At 38.8% G+C, this 22,430-nt stretch overlaps 1 protein-coding gene across 2 annotated transcripts in view; it reads right to left on the bottom strand.

The window, feature by feature from the left end:
- The window catches only part of LOC113132222 (collagen alpha-1(XIX) chain), an 88,879-nt gene that overhangs the window by 51,039 nt on the left and 15,410 nt on the right, over window positions 1-22,430 (bottom strand). The window contains exons 11-16 of one of the 2 annotated variants that reach the window (XM_026310190.1): window positions 20,495-20,539; window positions 11,709-11,762; window positions 9,987-10,022; window positions 8,257-8,286; window positions 8,130-8,156; window positions 7,558-7,611 (exon numbers count right to left, since the gene is read on the bottom strand). In XM_026310190.1, coding sequence (XP_026165975.1) covers window positions 7,558-7,611; window positions 8,130-8,156; window positions 8,257-8,286; window positions 9,987-10,022; window positions 11,709-11,762; window positions 20,495-20,539 — 246 coding nt within the window. The remainder of the gene's footprint in view (window positions 1-7,557; window positions 7,612-8,129; window positions 8,157-8,256; window positions 8,287-9,986; window positions 10,023-11,708; window positions 11,763-20,494; window positions 20,540-22,430) is intronic. The other variant, XM_026310191.1, reaches the window with a different exon arrangement.

Below are 22,430 nucleotides of genomic sequence, written 5' to 3' on the forward strand. Positions count from 1 at the left end.
GCATAACAGATTACACTGAGGTCCTGTGCAATACCATCTGTATAATATCAGGCCACTGTCGATGCGCTGCTCCCTGACATGCCATTAAAGGGGACACAGATGAATGTATCTAAATGGGTTGCAGGCAGGATGAGAGTGTGGAGAATATGGATGGCATACTGCAACAATGTGCTGTAAGTGATGCATCCCCTCACTGACACACCTCTGTGTTCTGCATCTCCTTCCTTAGCCAGACTTCTCCCCTTTCACTCTGGGCTAACTGTGTCCTCGTCCATCCCCTTGGCCAGTGGAAACATCAGCCACACACAGAGCTTATGTGGGAAATGCGTCAATCCAAGCATCTTGCTTTCAAAATGTCCTTTCAAAGGTATTAACATTCATTGCATTTCTCAAACTCTGTCTCCTCCCAAAACTGGCCTAAAATGCCAGGAATATCTTTGTGTAGTACTAGACTGTTTGGAGCTGAAGAAATCTCATTGTTTGGATGACTCACGCCATGGTGTGGATTATGATATCTAGAGCAGTCACAGGGGCCAGTCACTTCCTGTCCACCGACATACTGCAAACATTCAAGTTAATTCTTTCAGCTTAGCCTTATCTGACACATGATACTCCATTAGTAGTGACCTGGCAGACGTTGAAACAACATTTACAAATGTTGGGGAAGAATTAGACACAGGTCACAAGGGTGGCAGGCCCTGATGAATTTGGACACTGGAGTGGCAGTGACGTGCATATTGACTGCAGCGCCCTTGCTGTGTGGTGCAGCTCTAACTCCTGTGAAAGTCAGGAGGTTGTAGATGTGTAAATGAGGGCCCAGCTATGAGCCTGTCAAATGCTCAGAGGATGTGTTGACCCACATTATACTTGAACATCAGCTTTTCACTTGTATATATACAGTACACACTGAAACACACACACACCTTAACTTATAGACACACAGAAACATATTCTGAAGTACACAAGCAATGTAAAAGTCAATAAAAAGTCTATAAAAGTCAGTGAACAATGTGCAGTCAAAGTAGCCCTCTCCAAATTTTGCCCCCTGTATTCGTGCCTGTAATTAATTGGCCAATTAATGTGTGTTTATTCTGGACACCCATGGTTGTAGCCATACTGGGGCTCTCTGGGAAAGACAGGAGTCAGACAGATAAATCACAGCTCTGTGCATCTGTCCTTGCATGTGCCAAATGCTTTCCCCTGTAACCCTTCCCTTTCCCAACTGAGCCCAAATGTGAGACCTTTTCATAGCCAATCAGGTCAACTCTTTGTTTCATCCTCCCTCCCAATCCACTTGACATTGACAAGATTAATTGCCTTGTGCACTGGGCAAGCGAGTTACCTCCTGGTGTAATACAGGTGTCAAAAGCATGGTTCTTTGGATTTTCTCAACATGAATTTGATTAGAGGAATGGAAAGAACAATAACCTATTCCATTTTGTTCAACAAAGGGTTAACAAATCCTTCCTCTGCTTGTAAAAATCACACAGGGTGTAAATCTTGCCATAAAATCTCAGCTGTGAGCCCTGCTGTAAATTCTTGTCTACGTGTTAACTCTGCTGTTGAGCTTCACTGGATTAGGCCAAACTGTAACTACATATCTACACGACGCTACTGTATTTAAAAACTGCCTTATTAACAGGGACCATCAATATGATGACCAACTGTGCCTGAGCTGTTTAACTATACCATCACACTCATTTTATAGGTTCTATGTGTGCATGTAAAGCACTATATGTTCAGTTGTGTTGCACTGAATTGCACATATAGGATATACTGTACTGCACTCCAGTAATGAGGCTTAAATATATAGGCCACTAATATTTTTATCTTTGATATATTTACACACACAATGAATGTGAACCCACTGTAGAAATGAAACTTATATAAAGGCTTCTGTTGAGAAAACCTTGTGGGATATTTATAGATGTATACTAAACTGCATGACCTAGACAACAAAACACATGGCTTCAATCAATAGCTGCTGTATTTTCATATATTTACTGTGTCACCCAAATCAGTTGCAGCCTCCCATGGAGAACCTCTGACAGGGAGGCTGGTATTCTCACCAGAGACTCGTTACTTAATAATATCACCCTGCAGGTGCTCTGGTAGAGGTCAACAGTCTGTTACAGCTGCATCGCTGCTCATGTCTGCCTCCATCTATTGAGAAGGGAGCCACTGCCAAAAGTTCCAGTCCCTGAAAACCGAACCATAACTCCTTGCCTATCACTGTCGCTGGCTGCTTTGGTCTCTGCAGACACACGGAGTGATCCAAGTGAAACTGAGCCAAGTCCATCAGATATAATATGAATATTATATATACTGTGGCTGCTCAATTATCTCAAAACAACATTTGCTCGATCCTGTAGAAGAGAGGCATCTAAATTCCAGTTATAGCATGCATTTGGTTTTCAGACAACAGCATACTTTTTCAAACTAAATTAGGTTAAATGACAAAAGCTATTAACTGTGCAATGGGAATACACAGATTTAGTTTTAAAGTGGATTAATGCGATTGTATCTACTCTGACACTAATGTTTTGACCTCAGTGCACCTGTATAATGCCATTCAGTATGAGTAGGATATTGGTGTCCAGTTAGAATGATTCTGTCCCTCAAGGCCATATCACCTGCAGCCGTGTACACATTTAAACACGGTCAAGTCAAGCCATATCTATCCACAAACAAATGGATAAAAGTGGAGGGAAAGAATATGATATAACTGCACAATCACACAGCTGCCCCCTTGTAGTCTGGGAGAAAAACTCTGACCAGTAGTTTAGCATCCTCTGCACAGACAACCTCTTGGTCATGTTTTAGAAAGAAAGGAGGAAAATATGGTGGGAAAGAAACGGCTGAGTCTTTGGTCAGGACTTATAGACAGCTGTCTCAGTCATTCAGCATAGGGCATGAATAGAAAATGTAAACACCACAGTCACTTCCAAAAGACAGCAATTACCACCCTCTTCTTTAGAAATGTGGACCAGTCCAGTTGCCAAGCAGAGACAAGACAGATGATCTTTTCTCCTGTTTTGACATATTATATCCGTGCCACGTTAAAGTGTCCTGGCAGCTGTTGTTGATGTTACTTACATTGTTTAAACATTTCTGACACAAGTGAAGAACTGCAAGTGTGTATCCTCTACAATTGCTGGTGTGCATTGATTTAGGACTGTGTGATCACATAATATGAAGTGATGACAACTGACAAATTTTATATAAGATACACACCTGTATTATTTTGCATACTCTCCTATACAGTATTGGTGAAGTGTTTATGCCAAAGATGTTCTCTGGTTTCATGTGACTTCTGGCAAAAGGATCACATGTCTAACTGTCCTCGTGACTTCACTGATATTGCTTGTGGATAAATAAAAAGTAAACTAATACAGGGTTTCGTGCTGCTACATGTCTACTGTCACAGGATACACATGCATTAAAGCAGCTTTAAGAAGAGCCCTGTGTGCCTGTGAGGAAACCTGTTTCAGCACAGGATGAATAACCTGTTAGCAAAATCAAAGTCCTGCCAGATCTTAGCGCTCGACTCTTTAATGTTTGTTCAATAATTATCAATAGTGTGGGTGGCGTTCTTTTATTAGTGGTACTGATGTGACATATCTGAATATTTAATGAAAAACAATGTCTCCGAGATTAAAACCCACTCTTTTAATGGATTTTCCCTCTACAGAGTCATATTGTGTTGCATGGCCAGCAGGTCTCCATGTTTTTTCACCTTTATTGTGACTTTTGTTGTCTCTTATCACTTTGACACAAAGGGCAGCCATCTCATCTGGTACAGTGTCATCCACCCATATCCCCAGCTAACATATGAAGGTGAATAATTTCTATAAGAAGCAGGAAATGAACAATCGTAACAGTGTCATTTCATAATGATACCACTCACCTGGTGGTAAATTCTTCGTAGCATCAAATATTACAAAAACCTCCTTATCCGTTACACAGTAAAAGACACCTGCATCTTTATTACTAAACTGCAACTCACCAGCTACCTATCCATATAGTTTGCCTATGGTGCCAACTAGATCACTCTCCAAGGAAAATAACTAAATAAATAACAAACTAACTAGATTTAAATAAATTAAGGAATAAATGAGTAGGAGGATCTACACTGCATAGCTTATTTGAAGAGAACACATCCGTAGACAGGACAGTCGCAGTGCTTCTTTTAGGGCTTGCTGGAGTTTCATCATCTCTGCATTTGCATAGTAATGTCTAAAAAGAACAAACACTGTGCTGTCAGAGATGTGCATTCTCCAAAGCAGGAGACAAGGAATCCTTGACACAGTGGAGCCCCTCAGCTGATTAAAGAAAAAATGCTTTGCATTCACATTACTGCGACATCAATCAAGGAACATGGTGCACTGTTTATCAGTCAAGAAAATCTAAGCACAGAAAAAAAAAATCTATTTATAATGGTTATGCAGTGGTCCCAAAACATTTAATTAGAACACATGCCTGCCCATTATGTATGACAGCATCTAATAGCTTCCACGCTGAACCAAGGCAATCAACATGACATTTGTCAATGATTTATATTTAGCAAGGACTCATTTTCCCATACAAGTACATTTAAACTGCATATAAGACTTAATGTGGTGTTAGGCATGGATTAAAACTCCAGGACCCACCTTGTAATGGAGGATTTCTTAAGGTGATTATTTATTAATCCCCCAGGATTCTACTGACTTGCCCATGGATGAAACCATGTCTGTACCCACCCCCACCCACCCTGTGCCAACTGCAGAGGCAAAGTATGCTGGGAAGACTTGGCGCCACATGAATAAACCCAGATTGTCGTGGCATTCTTGTTTATTTTGGTGTTAAGAAAGCAGTGTCTGACCAAGGTTTCCAGTGCTATTTTGGACGTATAAAACTATGTCATTCGGTTCTTTTATAATGCATTCTGCCACCAACTCTCACATCATTTCTGTATGCACACAAGACTGTATCATACATTCCCTCATATTTGTTGATGGGTGTCAAACGAGCCCTTCTCTGCATTGCATGAGGTAGGTAGAATATTTACTACAAATACTGTAGATGACTACACCGAAAATAAAGGCTGTTCTCTCACCTCCTTAAGCTATGCAGGACATGGCTGGCCTACAATGACAACACAGAGCTTAGCACATCATTACAGGGCATGATGAATATTTTAGCACACCACAGTCAGCAAGGGGGACATATCCTTTTTACTGGTGCTCCCCATCTTCTTTTTTTGGTCTGCTGTAATGTGCCACTGAATCCCAAAGTCCTACTCTTTGCCTGCCATTCGGTGTCAATGCCATCTATAATAGATAAAACCAAGCCATTCACATTACTATTAATGGCAAAGTGTAATGCAGGGGCAATACATTCCCATAAATTCTTAGACATAATTGGACTTGCCCTTACCTCTGTCCCAAGTAACTGAAGCCTTCATCTATCAAAGCACTAAGAGAAAATCGGGATTCTGTGAATATTAGACATGGGGTCAAAGAAGAGGTTGGGTGACTGACCTTGATATCCTCTCTTGCATATGTTGCTTTAAGGTTCAGAGAAGGATCAGTGCAAATGGCATCATTCCTCTTCTCTCCACTACATTGACCTCCACATCCCCTTGAAGTAAATCTTAAATGGCTTAGAGTGGTCATATTTCCCTCAACAATAAATTGAAGTAGACAGTGTGAGAGATGGTCTGGCTTGAATCTAAGGCCTTGTGAAAGCTTTCCACTCCAGGCAATTCTATGAAGTTTGTGGAGTGGTCAGTCTAAGTCAGGATATTCTGCATCACTTGCACAGCAGCTATGACTCTTGGTGAAAACTATAAGTTGCAAGCATGGACAACCATTTTTAATTAGGTGAGAGTCTCTTGCTGTATCAGCTGACCGTTAGCCAGCCTCTGATAATGATACACGTCCACCTTCCCTGAAATAGGCTGTCAAACTGTAGAAACACAAGTTGGTCAACAACTTTGTGGATGCATGTGACTCCTAGAGCTAAGAATAAGCAGAAACCTTAGCACATTAGCAGTCACCATGACGTCAGCCAGTCATCAAAGACAGGGTATTAATAGATCAGAACTGTATCTTCAGCAACAACAAAACAGAAAGTCTGAAATGACCCGTTTAAAGGCCTTTGGCTGTTATACCTGTGAAATCTTCAAAGAAATAACTAGTGCAAAAATATCAGTATATAGGAAACCAAGAAGCCACAACATCAAACACAGAGCAGCCTTCTATTTCCTGAAAACCAATTATGATTGAAATATTCATCATAAAGCTGTGTTCCAGAAGAAAAGAAGAAAGGTTCACACCATAACTGATGCCTCTGACACACAGTCCTTTGACTCTCAGTTCCTACTTAAATCAGTTTTACTATAAAATAATACCTACCTAATGAGGTAGAGAAACAAAAGCACCAAAAACACATCTGCACCAGCCTCTGAGCTCATTTTTGTTGACACTTTTGTTGATACTTTTCCTGACAATAGATCCTGTTACTTCATGCACTATGGGGGAAACGATCCATTGAGAAATAACACAACCGATGATAGGTCATAAATTGCTAATGCTGTTGGAACAAGTTTTGAGTTTGAATGCATTCACACACAGAAGGGTGGAATTCTTGAGATACTTATGTCCAGATGTCTTGAGCATTGTGCATCATCTTGGCTCTTGCTTGATCTGCAAAGAACATTTGCCTGACCTACTTATGTGAGCTTTACAGCTCAACCTACAATATATTTTATATTTTTCTGCAGTGAAGCCAAATGTTTTTTTGCTGTTTTATGACCTTTTCCGATAAGAAAAACAGGAATATTCAGTGATTTGAAGGGCCTATTTTTGATCGCAGTGACACAAGCGAAGGTATTCACACCAAGTCAATTAAGCTGAACACAAAGGGACACTCACTCCACCTGTCTGTCAACACTACCTTTCAGCTATGGAGAAAACAAAGAGTAACAGTTGTCAGCCCAACACAATGTTGTAATGTTTTATAACAAGACACCATAAATTAATTAAAGGTTTTTCTAAAATATTAAGAGTAGAGTCATATGACTGAACTATGTTACGAACCTATGACAAAAAAAAAAAAAGTCTCACATTGTAGTAAATGCAAAGTTTTGGACATTATAAAACTTGTATTCCTAACCACAGTTGTGTATAAATATGATGTAATTTTTCAGTTGATTCACTCAGACATTGTCTCTATCCCAAATCAAACTGGCCTTTTCACAAACCGAATACCACAGTCACCCAGTGGAATTCAACCATGTGTGCTGCCAGTCATACTGTGAGTGTGTGTGACCCCTTGACCATGGAGACCATTCATTAATTGTCACACAACAAGCCCACACCACCCCTTCCTTCTTTCCAGACCCACTGCAATCCCCTTGCCACAGATCATCTTTGCCCCCCCCCCCCCCCTTCCGCAAAAACAACAACAGCCACTCAGCTGCTACATTTCTGGCCTTTCCCCAGGCCAGGTCCTCTCAGGCAGTACAACCACCAGCCAGCCCACACAACTGGTGAACTGTTTCTGTTTACTCACCCTTTTGCCCTCTTTGCCTGGTTCCCCTGGCCGACCTGGCACCCCAGCTAATCCCTAGGGAAAGGACATGCACGTTTATCATAGTGAATTGGGTGGCATATTCATGTGCATTTGGCATTACAGGAAGAGGTTATGGTTTGCAGACCAGTAGATAACTAGTGGGTTTATCTTCAGTGATAGGATACACAGCAATACAGTAGCTTAATTAAAATAAAACAAAAATGAATATGTGTAGCTTTAGTTTCTGTTCTCACTCATGAACAGCTTCTAGGTGACTTCTCCACCATTCCCTTAATAGGTAATTTGCAGCCTCAGTTGATCAGAGCATCATTCCATTATTCTACACAGTATCCTGATAAGGAACTATTAGTATGTTAATCAAAGTATATGCTGAGCAGTGATTTTTTTGTCTTGGACGTTCTTGTTCAAGGATACACATGCAGTATGGCGCTTCAATAATTGCTTGTTGAGATTAACACTTATACTTGATTGCTTGAGAACATACTTATGTGCACTTTCTCCAAGAAAAAAAGATAAAAATGAGATGTTATAATAAATGTGTAAATTGTTACCTTGTCTCCTTTTTCACCACGAGGGCCCTGGATATAGCAAATAAAGATGTACGTTCATAAGAAACATCGACATCAGTTTAGACAATGTTTAGATATTATCAGTGAAAACAATATTAACTTAAAGTACCTGGTCTCCTTTGAGACATTCTGTGTCTGCCTAGGAATCAAACAAACAACCAAAAACACATCAGTATAGGAACAACTCACACAATTCATACAGTACAGCAATGGCCGCTTGTTAGTTACAGGTAAGCAACAGAAGTGGTCATGAGGTACAATAATTATCCTTGGCCGCCATGACCCGAAGTGAAGTTAGGGCATGACCATTACAACTCCCCAGACACCCTGCAGGCCACACTCAGAAAAGGGCAGACAGAGTCGTCTATCAACAAGGCCACAGCATGGACACAAGGCCACATACAACATATCAGCTTTCAGATACAAGCCAAATTGGTGTCTTCTTTCAACTGGAATCCAAAAGTCAAACACTGTTGACTTTTCTTGGAAACAGCTGTAAAAATGTGCAATCACAACGTATGTCTTTCACATTAATCAAAGGCCTCAAGCAAGGAAACAAAGGGGGAAAAAACAGTTAACAAGGAGGCTGACAGGCCTTAGGTATTCACAGCCTTATCTATAAAAAAGAGTGACAGCTCTGACCTGTGACACCCTTAATAAAACATGCCTCATTCACCCTGCATTTCTTTTGCTAATAAATCATGCACAGCAGTACATTTTTGTTGGCTTTTGAGCACAGTGTTGACCTTGAGTAACAATCATTCCAATGCAAATCTACTAGCAGCAGATTCAGAGTACTTTAATAACTCCCTCCCAACATTTCTGCTCACCCTCACCGACTGATTTACCAGGATGATTTGATAAAGTCTGCTGAAACCATGTTCGTTAGGCAGGGAAAGTTGTTATTTTGCTTGGCCTTATAAATGTAAAATTAGCATTAGAGGATAGTTAATGGATGGTGTCAGTGTTCTGTGGGTATCGTAAGCACTTTGGTGGCATAAAAGGGCCAAGCCAGAAGCAGTGGGACACATTTTTTGTGACACTCCAGTGGTGATTAAAACTGGCAGGCTGAGCCACTCATGATGTGCACATAATAAGCTAACCACTTGCAGTACCTTTAATCTCCAAAAGCTGTCAACTCCCTGGCTGCAATGCAGTGAGAGCATATGTGTTCTCAATGCCTACACATTTACTATACATGTTGATAGGTGACTATGTGAGCATCTGCGAGTTTGTTGACGTGTACCTTCAATTTGTGTGTGCACTGGAACATTTCTGGGTTATGTTGTTTGTCCTCTGAATTTTACAGGGCCACAGAAAAACACTAGTGCAGCCAGTCCAATTATATTGGAAATACATAGTGTGGTGTAATTCTTCCCAGGTGTCTTCCCCAGGAGTCTGCAGGGACAAACACCACCCTCATAAGTGAATGTCTCACCAAAGTAGGATAGGGCTAGTGACTACCTTTCAACCTTCGCCCCTTCCCTGAGGCTTGGAGCTTCATTCTTCTCTGCCTGGCTGCTCATCCCTATCCTTTTTGGCCCATGTAAGGATGCCCACTGAGGCCTGTCTATCTGTTTCTTGTTTGCCCCCTTCCCAGGCGATGGTCGTGTGACACTGGGACTGCTCACCTGAGTGCCTCACTTTCCATCTCTGTGGGACAGATGTTTTACCACCGTATGCAGCACCTGGGCAGCCAAAAGGCTGTGATATTTACAAAGCTCCATCCAGCCATTTAAGGTCACACTCTCTTGAGTATGCTTCAACATTTAGTTCTTTTGAATGACCTTACATCTACAGACCACATAATAAGATGTAAATGAAAAACTGTGAACTTACGGGCAGCCCTGGAGTTCCAGGCAGACCCACATCGCCCTGTGAAGGAAAACAATAATTAGTTATTCAAGTTCCTAAAACATCCATGACATACTGTGTGCAATGGGAATCTAAATCTATACAATATATTTTCAAGTCTAAAGTTAGATGCACAGCAGTAATGTTTCAATATATGTGTAATAGAGGACCTTAAACTAGTATTTACAGTATATCAGGAAATGATGCTTGTCTCATGACTTTCACACTGTCAGACAAATGGGAGATGGGCTAGTGCTATTACATGTGGCAGGCCTTAAAATAAACACTGCAGTACTACATTGTGTAAAAGCCTTTCAGTATTAACAATTGACAGGTATGATAACATTATTTGGTGACTGTGACATACAGACAGTCACAACAAGTCAAATAAGGAAAAGAGCAGATGGCCTTTGATACCAGCATAACCCAGTATAAGCAATGATCTCACAGGCTTTTATGCCTCTAATTTTTTTTTTTTTTTTTTGTCTTTTCAGATAAAACTCATGTATCACTGTCTAATATTCTTGCAGTTCTTACCACAATTCCAACAGTACTGCATAAAGCACTGAGTTGGACTTCACAACTGGTAATATCCTTTTATCAGATATGGATGAAAGAAAAAATGTGCTTGTAGTTCATATCCATTTTGTTGTCTAAATGAATGTCACTGCTAAAATCTGCCTGCTATGGGATATTCAGTGGACTCATTACTTCATGCTTCCAAAACTGCCTGCCTCTGTCAGTTTCAATACAAACGCTGTCTCCACCCCCGCCCCCACCCTCCCATCTGGAAAATAGGATAAAATACCCTGTGATTCTCTATTGTCTTCACAGAAACACACAGACCTCATTATAACTTCAAGGCTGGCAGACACAGCACTGCACCTACAATTATGCGGTGAGTTCTACCAAAAGACAACAACAACAACAAAAAAAAAAAGCCCCTGTAAGAGAGGAAAAATAAAAGAGCAGGAGATATGGCAGCTAATTACAGGAAAAACATTTCATCTCATACATGGAAAATAACCCCACTGTGGGATAAAAAGAAAATGAAACTTTTAAGAAGACCAATATTTTCTGCAAGGCAGAAGTTAATCAAATTCATGTCAGTTATGTCAGTAAACAGACTATAAAGGGGCTCATAAGATACAATTGGAAGATAAGAAAGATAAGAACCAAGTTTGGCAGCACTTCCAGCATGTCTTAAATATCAGGCTAAAACCCCAGCCTACTATACAGGACAACACTATGTCCTAATATATATAAGAGTCTGTTTGAGCAGTCCCCAAAACACTGCACTAGAATGCAATCCACATTTTGCTCTAGGCCTTAGTCCCATTAACACTGTTTAGAGAGGGCACGATAAAGGGATCTTGTTGGGAATGTCCATTACAACACCTTTCGCTCTGAATATACAAATACTGCACAAATATAGTGAGTGGAAAATTTTCTCTCAGCCTGGATTAAAACTGCCATATATGACCATCAATAAGGTCTTGCTAAGTTATTACAGTTAGAACAATATTCTTTAGCTGGTGATGTTTGGAGTAGCAATCAAAGCTGCACTTCAAACAGATGGAGACTGGGATTATAGCTCATGAACGTCAAACAGAAACCCTGAAGTATCAATGTTCATTACAAAAAGAAAAACAAGCATAATTCTAGTGTGATTTTGTCCAGCCCATAATAAACGGCAGACTCACTCACTTTGTTGCCCTTGGGACCGACTGGGCCAACTGGCCCTAGGTCACCTTTGAGACCCTGGGAACAAAAAAATATACAGTATATTGAAAGATACTGTGACAAACTATTGTTAAAAATGTGTTACTGTATGTCAGTATATTGACAGTCAGTAGACAAGTATCTCATGCAGGTGTGAGATTCTCATGCCTGTCACAACCAGTCAACGAGAAAAGAGCAGATAATGTCAATCAACACTCACTACATGTAGCACAATTTTGCTGAGAGATTCACAATCAGCTGGTTGCACAGTGTCTACCCCTAGTGCCTTCCTCTGTTTTCCCTCATTGCACATAGGTTTTTAGCAAGGACGGTGACTGTCATTGCTTTTACACCTTGAAGCAGAGGACCCGGGGGTGAGATTGAGCCACGCAAGCTCGGGGCAAAGTCAAGCCTCTTGGTGATGAAATGTGAAAGAAGAAGGACAGCTGAGTTAAAGAGTGATAGTTGATGAATGAGGCTTGACACATATTGACAGGCTAAATTTGCAGCAAGCCTTGTTAGGTGTGACACATTTGGGCCAGTAGCAGCAACTCCTTGAAATAGGTTGGGGAGGGACAGGAAAGATGGCAGTGTGAGCGGTCTGTAAAATGACTCAGAAATACAATAATTTGTCATGGTTAAATTTAGAGTTAGAAAGGCTATTAATAGTGAATTATATATCTGCAGAAGATGATTACCTACTCTTATCACATTAAGTCTGGCTCCACCATAGATGTGACTAATTCATTGCCTATTCTCTGCAAGCCTCATATTGAACAGTAACATTCAGAAAACAGAAGCCACGGTAATGCTATAATTGCCCCTATGGAAATGCCAGCTAATACAGATTGCCTATAAGTTGCACTTATAACAACATGATTGTGACATGATTTTATCAGATGGTATCACTTTATGAAGGTTCCCAGCCCACACACACTATCAATAATAGGGCAGTTGTCTCATAGCAATACATGAGTGCACATTTCTTTATTTAAATCGACAGCCAAACCACTTTACTAGGGCAGTCTTACACAAGGGGATCCAGAGGCAAATTTCCCTGAGTTATTAACAGAGCAGTGGCAGAAATGAAGGCGAATCAGAGTACAAGCCTCATCTAATAACAAGGACGTAAACAACTTCAGGTTCTGTCAATTACAGAAGAGTATTTGATTAATCTTGTCAGAATTTTGCCACCACTTTGGAGCAATGAGAGCTTGTCTCATTAGTACAGCAAAAAGGGCCCTGTAATGTTTACTTGTTACTGTGATCCTTAACGTTATATTGTTTTCCCTTGTTACTAAAGGACCACAAGCCTGGCATTTTTCTCACATTCACATTGTTAAATGAGTTAAATGCAATATGTTAGAAGAGTCAAGCAGTGCTCAAGTCTCTCTTTATAGGACATCTGTCAAATTGGTGATAAAAAATTAATTACTTCTCAGTATAATGTAAAATTGCAGCTAAAGCAAAAGTAATTGGAGTTATCTGTTATCTTATCAATAGCTTAAAGTTGAAAAGCTAATAACAGCCCACTCCTACAACATTTCCAACCAAACTACAAATTGCTCTCATGAAGCTTCTGATCATTTCTTCTCTAACCACATATTCACATTTAATAGTTCAAAGATATGGTGATCTAAAATGAAAAAAACTGCATCACCCTGTGCCAGATACAATGACTGTATATTTAATCTGATTGTAGATATTTTTAAAATGTTTTTTATATTGTGTCTGGTTTCTCAAGTTCACTAAGTTTGTGTTCGTTTAATTCATATGCAAATAATTCAAATGGAGCTTAACTTGGTCCATAAAGTTATGATATTAACGTTAATGCCTATAAATGACTTGAACTTAAGCTGACTGTAAAAATCACAAACAGGGAAAAACTAAGTGTAAATGATTGGATTCTGTATGATACTGGAGCTAATAGCTGCTTAAATGAAGCCCAGAATTTGTGATACATATATGTACATTATGAAACTACAGGCTCTGCCTAGGTATAAATCACACTGAAGAAAAATTTACAAACTTCCCAACTTCAGAGTTTTCTTACTGCAGACTTCAGACACAAGAAAATATGTTTACATAAAACTGCCTTAATTCAAACTGCATAATGCAACTGAAATAAATATGTGTAAGTTGGTGAGTTATTTTTGACATGGCACAACATGTTCTTAACACAAACCAAATTCAGGTCAGTCAGAAGCTCAGTCAATAAGTCGCTCTAGCTAAGCTTTGCAACTGTGGATCATTTGTGTTCCACAAAAATGTTTTCTACTGGTAAATATTTTAATAACAACAGTCAACAAAGCAGTTTTACATAAAAGATTCAGAATTTATTAGGTTTGCCAAATGCAAACAATACACTCTCTCACCTCAGACTGACTGGTGCTCACCTTCCCATGTGTGCTTGTGGTTGTTAATTTAGCATAAAAGACAAAAAAAAATGCTTGGGCTATGAATAAAAAACCGTATTTTTGATGAAAACTTGGTTTGACTGTGTAATCATTCAGACAACTCCAACTCTGCATGTTGTCAGTGACAGCAAACGAAGCTAGGCCCAGCATCTGGACTTGTCTGTAATGTACATAAGAACAACTGCAGCAATTAAAAAATAAGTCTCACTTTTTTTGCCTGGGTGTTTGGCAGTTCTGGATATTTTGAACTAAATTATACTACACAAAGGAAACATATAAAAAAAAACAGATTGCGCTCTGTCTAATTTTCCTAGAGCCTTAAACATCACACCTTCTGAATTAATTCAGAGCTGGTGCTTTGAATACGTTCACTATATATGTATTTTTTGATAATTAGTTTTAGGGAACAACATAAGTTTCATTTTGTTCAAAGTTTTTCATTTTATCATTTTAATGATCTTTTTTTTAACTGATCTGTTTTAATGTAAAAAAAAATACTGTGTTAATCAGCCTGCACTTATTTGGTACTCACGTAACAGATCGTGTACCCTTTGGGAAAACAAAAATTCAATATAATGACATGGTGTATTTAGCAAAACAGATTGATGATGGGATTTAGTTTAAAGTCCTCAACCAAAATCAACCGTTTCTTGCTAAAACATACTTGTTCTTACTGCAATGTCACACATCTACAATCCCCAAGTCTCCATCTATAAAGACTTTTACAACAGCCACAGCAACAGACTTCAAGTAGCATTAAGTGTTTTGAAGGAACAACAGATTGTTTAATGATACAAATGTCTATATCAGTTGCAGTAGAAAGTAAATTACAAAGAAAAAGAATATGGTATATCTATATTTAGATTATGGCAAACATAATATTTTGGATTATCCCTTGTTAAAATGAAAATCTATAACGATATAATGATTGTCATGAAGGTGCTATTTTTGAAGTAAGTACCATAAAATGACTATTTTAGGGGGGAAAGTGTTTATCCTCCTACCCCTAGACCATACCCTAGTTACAATTCTGCCCTTTTGTCTGCTGGACTCAGTCATGAGCCCATAGGCCCAATTCTGATGCACAGAGACATGGATGGAAATGTTAACTAGAGGGCTTGGATATATTGTTAGCTGTGTTACAAGCTTTGAGCTTTGTTGCATTTACAGGGAAGAATGAATGAGGGAGAGCGGGCTGGGAATAGGCTGAGAATAGGCTGTTGCTGGCTGTGCGGCTGTCGTTCCTGCAGCACGAGGTCAGAACACTGAGGGGAGCTGTTTACATTTGCCTGCTAATTACACACACCACTGTGTCTCGTCACTCTTGTAGCGGTGGGGCCACAAGACAGTCTGGCAAATCCCCAGCACCAGACAACTAAAGCAAGCAAATAAACAGCCAGAGAAGCAGCAATGTACAAATGTATGCTAATTATGTTTACTTATACCTTTTACCAACTAGAACAGCTGCAGGCCAATGCCCTTGTCTGACTAGTGGTAGAATGACTGCAAGTTTTTGTTACTGTTCAATCATAGTAAACTGGGTCTGGCCTATTGGGAAGATGCAAAGTTAAAATTGTAGATAGATTATGTATTAAGAACATTCTGGTGGGGAAACATTATCCTGAATTACAAGCCTTTAAAGCTCTGTGGAACAAGATCTCTAAGCAACACAGATATCTTAAGTGCCGACCCTCAAATGCCAGGGAGGTTACAGCAGGAAATGCCTTTTGTGACTTTCCATTTGCTCAGCGATACACCACCACATAAGTGTGTTTTAAGACTTATCACACTGACATCAAGTGCCTCAAAAGACGACTTGTTAACATGTCCATAAGTCTCCATGAATGTATATACTGTAATTCACCAAGGTAACGTAAACAAAAGGTCATTGTGTGAGGGTATCAGAGTTCACTGTCAGAGGTCTGTCGTGCAGAAGGTGTCATGTTCTATTATTGCTGCTTGACTCCTTCTGTGACACTCTTCACCTTTGAGTCTTGAAACATTGACCATTATATCTGCACAAATGTATCTTTGATTACCCACAAGATAATACAGTTTGCACTGCTTCTGCCCCATCAGACATGTAGGCCTATCTGCAAAACGATACTAGATCACATGCTCATACGTAGAATTCTGCCTTCTCAGGTGTCTACTCGAGCCTTAAATAACATACTAGTTTTAAAAATGGAATATGAGCTAATTGCAGCAAAAGAGATGTATCAGGTAATAGACTAAGCTACGGTAAATAGGTTAACTAAAGTCATCAAGCTTTTTTAGTTGCGCAACATAAAAATAATGGATTTGTTTACAGTTGTGAGGCTGGTAACCTACATTTTCTGTGTTTTTTTACTATCTTGAGCCAGCTACCCATTGCAATACAATGAGCCACAATTACCACAACATGCTGATGTTGATGTTGAATTATAGGAGCATTACTGTATAACAAACACAGAGCAATAGTATTAATTCATGATCTGAGCTTTTCTTGATATTGATCTAACTTAAATTCAAACCGGAACAAGTGATTACTGTAAGTGATTTACAGGTTAAGAAGGAGCAGGCTGTAGCCAGTCTTATTCAGTCAATGGGGCTTATCACTTATCACTTATGGAGGAACTGGCTATGCTGCTTTTAACCCTTTATTCCTGTAATGCTCAATACTTACAGAGGAGATAGGGGCAGGTTATGTCAGTGTTTTTGTGTGTGTCAAAATCTCAAGGCACACCTATGCTCGAATCTATGCAAAATAGCCCCTGTCACTGTTTATCATTCTGTAAACAGTTATTTTTATTTACTAATACCAAAGAAAATGACTTGACTATATTAATACTGAAACATGTACCTAAACATTTCAAGAATTTATTTGAAACTTCAAATCAGCAACACACCAATTTATACCAGACAGGTTCATGGAGCTGACAACATTTTGAGGTACAGTCTCACCATTTGGGAACCACTGGGCTACATCTGAGTATCTTTAGTTCCAGCATTCTGCCTTCATATGCATCTAAATCTAGTACACGAGATACAAAAATGAATCAAATATATCACAAAAAACACTATATATATATATATATATATATATATATATATATATATATATATATATATATGAACATCCCACTATAGTTCGATGCAGAACTTTCATGCACAGGAGACTTGTTCAAGATCCTAATATTTACGTAGTTTCCACAGAATATTCAAGAGGATACTACAAGGGTAATGTAAAGTGTCAGCTGTGATAAATGGCTAAAGTATGTGTTATGAGTATTTGTTTACGTAGAAATGGCTAACTGATTTTAATCTTTGTACTTGAAAAGTAGCTATGATCAATATTGTATATTAACAGGGGCTGAATATTTGTATGAGAAAAGAGATGTTTGTAAAAAAAGAGATGTTTGTAGCGACAAACTGACATCAATGGTTCATTGGCTTTATAGTCTATTAGCTCTTAGTCCCGGTTTTATGAAAAGCAGTTCTTCAGGCTCACTCTAAACACTTTCATCAGTGTCACTTTTCTGCTGCAGCAGGCATCTATTGTTAGAAAAAAAAGCCCAATAAACCTATTATACATTCTGCTCAACACTAAATGGCAAACAGATAAAGTTTCTGACTAGTTGGTGAACTTATTGGAGCATTTGGCAGTTTATCCTTTTAACTTTTCATTTAGCTAGATCAGCTATATTTGTGCTAAGGTAGAGAGTGTGTAGTACTGGACAAATAAATTATAATTCAATGACATATTCTCCATTGTTCAACTCATGTTTTTTTCTTTAAACCCCTCAAGAAAAGGAGGGGCTATGTATGGTGAGCTTTAAAATTCCTGTATCGCCCCCATTTGTTTTGGCCTTACTGCCTGTCTCCTGCCATTCTCCATCCAGTCACCAGATGCCCACCAGACCTTCCCTCCTTTCAGTCACCCAACCTTCACACTCACACTCCTGTTTCTAGTTTCTTTGTCAGTTCTCTAAGTACAGTACAATCTTATATAAGCAATCAAGCATCAATCAACACTGCATTGCGTGACATACTGTGGTTCTTGGCACTTTGTCTACTATGTGTTTTTGCAACAGTTTCAACATCATCATGAATTAGAGTTACTTCACTGCGATTGCTGCCAGGCCATGTCTCCATCTGGGTCAATACTGTCTGTGCTCCATACACCACCTGTGACAATGAACCCTGTGAGTGTAGCCAAAGAAAACCCGACTGCTCATGTGGGATGAACAAAGGTAAAAGACAAGGGTCACCTCTGCTATACTGCCAGGAAAACATGTTGCCCCCCCGACCTACAAGTGCAGTGGAAATGCAGAGATGAATGTTTGTCAGTATTATCTGTCTGCAGGGTTGACTGCATAAAAACATACATCCTAAATGTACTGTATTTCTTTAAATGCATGAACGAGTGGATGGCTAAATGATACAATTCTAATCACTCACTCATTACTGAAATAACAATGAGAATCTCATTTCTAATAAAAGATCCCAAATGAGCACCATTAACAAGGAAGCCTCACACATATACTCACACACACACACAGAGCAGAGGGAAGTAGGAGAGTTAGAGAGCCTGTAGGCAGACTCTCTGCTGCTCTTTCCTCCTGATTGCTGTTGGTGCTACAGCAATCAGAGAGTAAAAATAAGAGATCTGATCGGACAAATCATGTACATTCTCACTCTTCCACTAAAGTTTGTATAATATTATGACAACAAATCAGCCACTCTTTGATGTGGACAGAGTTCATTTCCAGCTAGGTGGTCTTGCTTTCCCTCAAACAAATCTATGTAAATAAACTTGATCATGTCATTCATATGTAAATATACATATGACGTCAACTGGCTTTTCAAGTTGCTAACAACCACTTACCATGGAACAAAATGAGCCACGCTGGGCTGTGGAGATGCAAACTAATGCTGGAGTTTATAACCTGCCAAGGCATTTTATTTATTTATTTATTTATTTGTTTACTTCAATCTGTATTTTACTTGGATTACTGCACACTCACTGTAATTTATGATTTCCATGTTAGGTTAATGCAGGGTTGGGAGTAAAACATAAAGTACAATATCTACAGTGATTCTTTCTAGCTTATCCACTTCTTAAATATCTAATCTGAAAGGTGCAGTTTGAGGCAGATAACCTTTTTTTCTCAGTTATCATTGGCAACTATATTATTCATATATGCAGGGAAGTAACCATTAATCCTACTAAAGGGCTTTGGTAAAATCCATATAATTTAAAGGTTGAATTGTTACAATGGAGAATGGCTCCATCCATCCATCCATCATCTATACTTGGTTATTCCCTTTTAGGGTCACAGGGATCTGCTGGAGCCTATCCCAGCTCTCTTTGGGTGAAAGGCAGGGGTACACCCTGGACAGGTCACCAGTCCATCACAGAGAAATAATTAAAATTATTCATTTTACCATATTCTGAGATATCCGAAACCTCAACTATTCAGTGTAGCCCAGTAGCTTTTTAATTAAAAAAAAAAAAACAGCTTATCTAACAATGTCTTACTATTAGTACATTTAAGATGAGTTTCACCGAGCACATGTAATGACCAGTATCCATAGGTAATCTTTTGTATCAACATACCTAGGCTTACTCAAGGTTATATTTTCTAATTTCTCTGAATTAGTGTTACAGCAACCTCTCTGAATGCAAGGAGACTGATTTCTGTGGCAGCTGTTTGTTTGCTCGAGGGGGAGATGCTGATGTGTCCCTTTATTAAACCACTTTAAACTGACCATCTGCACAGCTACCATCTAGTAGGATTATGCCATTGTGGGCAAACAAACGTTGTACAATAAAAACATACCCTTTTATTTAACTAATACTTTAAAAGAATGCACACTAATTTGCTTGTGGCTAAATCAACTAAATCACTAAGATCCAAGAATCATAATTTAATTCTTATGCATTTAAATTTAGAAAAAAAGCTTAATAGTACTAGCACTTGCTGTGGCTTAATGATCATTACATACATTAGTTTTGTCACAGCAGCCGGATTTAAAAGCATGCAATTAAGTTTGACCAGAAGGAGCTTACTGTAATTCGAAAAATATGTTTAGTCCATTAGTATGCCAAGCCTATGGTAGCATACGTGTGCCAATTAATATCACTGCAGAAGGACATTAAAGGCTAGAACACAATAAAATCAACTTCAGATATGACAGGCACCTGAAAACAGCCACATAGAAACTCTACTTCACTCCTAACCCCAAGGCATCAAAAAAAAAAAAAGAAAAAAAAAAAAAGAAAAGCCTATAAGAATTGATTCCCTGACAAAAATAGATCTGGCTGATGTGCTATGTATGGAATATATGTCTGCCGGAGATAGTACTACTTACCTTCTCCCCATCGATTCCCTTTTGCCCTGCTGATCCAAGTTCCCCCTGCAATGACAAGATTGAAAGTTAAAAGGCAAAGAAAAGTTCATACTTTCATCTTTTTTTCACCTTTACACGTACTGGGTTTAAAAAAATGTGACAGTGTTTTAATGCCACCTTCGTTTTAAACTTGTCAATACAAAAAAATTGTTTTATGTCTTTTTGAGATAATCAGATTTGAATGCATAAGACCATCTATACATTCATCCAAAAAAAAAAAAACTACTAAATTGCTGTTAGTTGCATGTTCTTTCCTCTCCATGTTTCCTTTCTGTGCCTTCACAATTCACTGTTAAAGTATACATGCAAAATAAATAAACAAATAAAAACCATTGTGTCCCACTATGTGCTACAGGGGCAGGACAAAAAAAAAAAAACGAATATTCTATCCAATTTTGCACGGAAGACACATGTATTGCTTTTGTCTTGCTTATTTGGGAATTGTGTCATATGTAGTTTGGACTGTTTTATATTTTATTATAATATTGTTTACTTAATATTGTTTTTTATTATTTTATTATTTTATTGTCAAGCTCTGGTTCATTTAGAGAGCTTGTTTTCTGCTTGTTTGTCCCTGTCAAATAAATAAAATGAAATGAAATATCAAGACTAATTCCAATTTCCACAACTCACTCATAGTTACTTCAAACTGTGCTGAGCAAAGAACCATGCACTTACATAATATTGATACCAATACAAAAACACACTTCAGAATCAGGCAATAGATTCCCAGCAAAAATGTTCATTTCAGCTTCAGCTCCAAACCTATGCATAAGACTTTATGTAGTCAGGAAATAAGCTGTTAAAGGCTTATTTCCACAAATATAACTTCCTAAAGGCTTATTTCCACAAATATCTTCCTTATCGCTGATTCTTTGGAAGCTACCAAGCCTCTTTCCACACACGCTGCCAGATATGTGTGAAAGGGCTTGAAACTTGTTGGCTCGGTTATTACACCCATACAATTTCATGACCTCAGTCAGCCAGTAAAGCTCAAGAAAACTGCTAAACTATAGTGTCCAAGGGCAACCATATCATTGCTCTTATAATATCGACAGCTGCTGCATGAAATTGTTGTTTTCATGATATGGCTACCAACAGAGCCTGTAAAAGCAAGTGTCTTAGGTTTTGTCCAAGGGCACAATTTAAGCAAGAAGTGCCTTATGCCATCTGTACAGAACATGTGTCCATACACCTATAAATGTATAAGAAGTAGACTAGTGTAATAATATTACAAACACTAACTTATGAAACATGTCCAGAGCAGACAATGGTTTATTCATGAGGAACTGAGCTGAAGTATAAAATACTACACAACATGGTGCGCTGCATTAGAATTAATATTGATGACCCAACTGCTCTTGAGGTAGATTTTTTTTGTGCACTGTTGTGTAGCAAAAGAGCTTTAGCTGGCTCCTGAACCTCGTCTCAGACAACACAAGTGAAGAGAGCTGTGCCATTACAGGTTATAGCGTATTATATGTATCAAGGTTCATGAGCAAATATGTCACCCTGCAGTGAGCTTAGCAGCTTCAGCGGATATAGATCGAGGATTATCCACATCCACATTTTCCACATCTAGGAATGATCCCATTTACTGCTGATGCATAAACATCCATAACAATCTACAGCCCAACTGACCACTTAAATGCAATGAAATATTTAGCAGATATATATTTTCTATTTATTTTCTTCATTTTTATGAGTATAGGATCACAATGATACACCCTCTTTTACCAATCCATAAAAACACTAGAGGACATAATGACAATAAGAAATCCCTGTACTGACAGCAGGTCGTTTCTGGTGCCTGGACAGGCCATCCCTGACTGAAGGATATTAACAAAGGCCTCCCAGTTGTTGATGATCGACAGTCTTTCCCATGTTAACAAGAACA

The sequence above is a fragment of the Mastacembelus armatus genome, chromosome 15 (assembly GCF_900324485.2).
Source record: "Mastacembelus armatus chromosome 15, fMasArm1.2, whole genome shotgun sequence".
Taxonomy (NCBI): domain Eukaryota; kingdom Metazoa; phylum Chordata; class Actinopteri; order Synbranchiformes; family Mastacembelidae; genus Mastacembelus; species Mastacembelus armatus.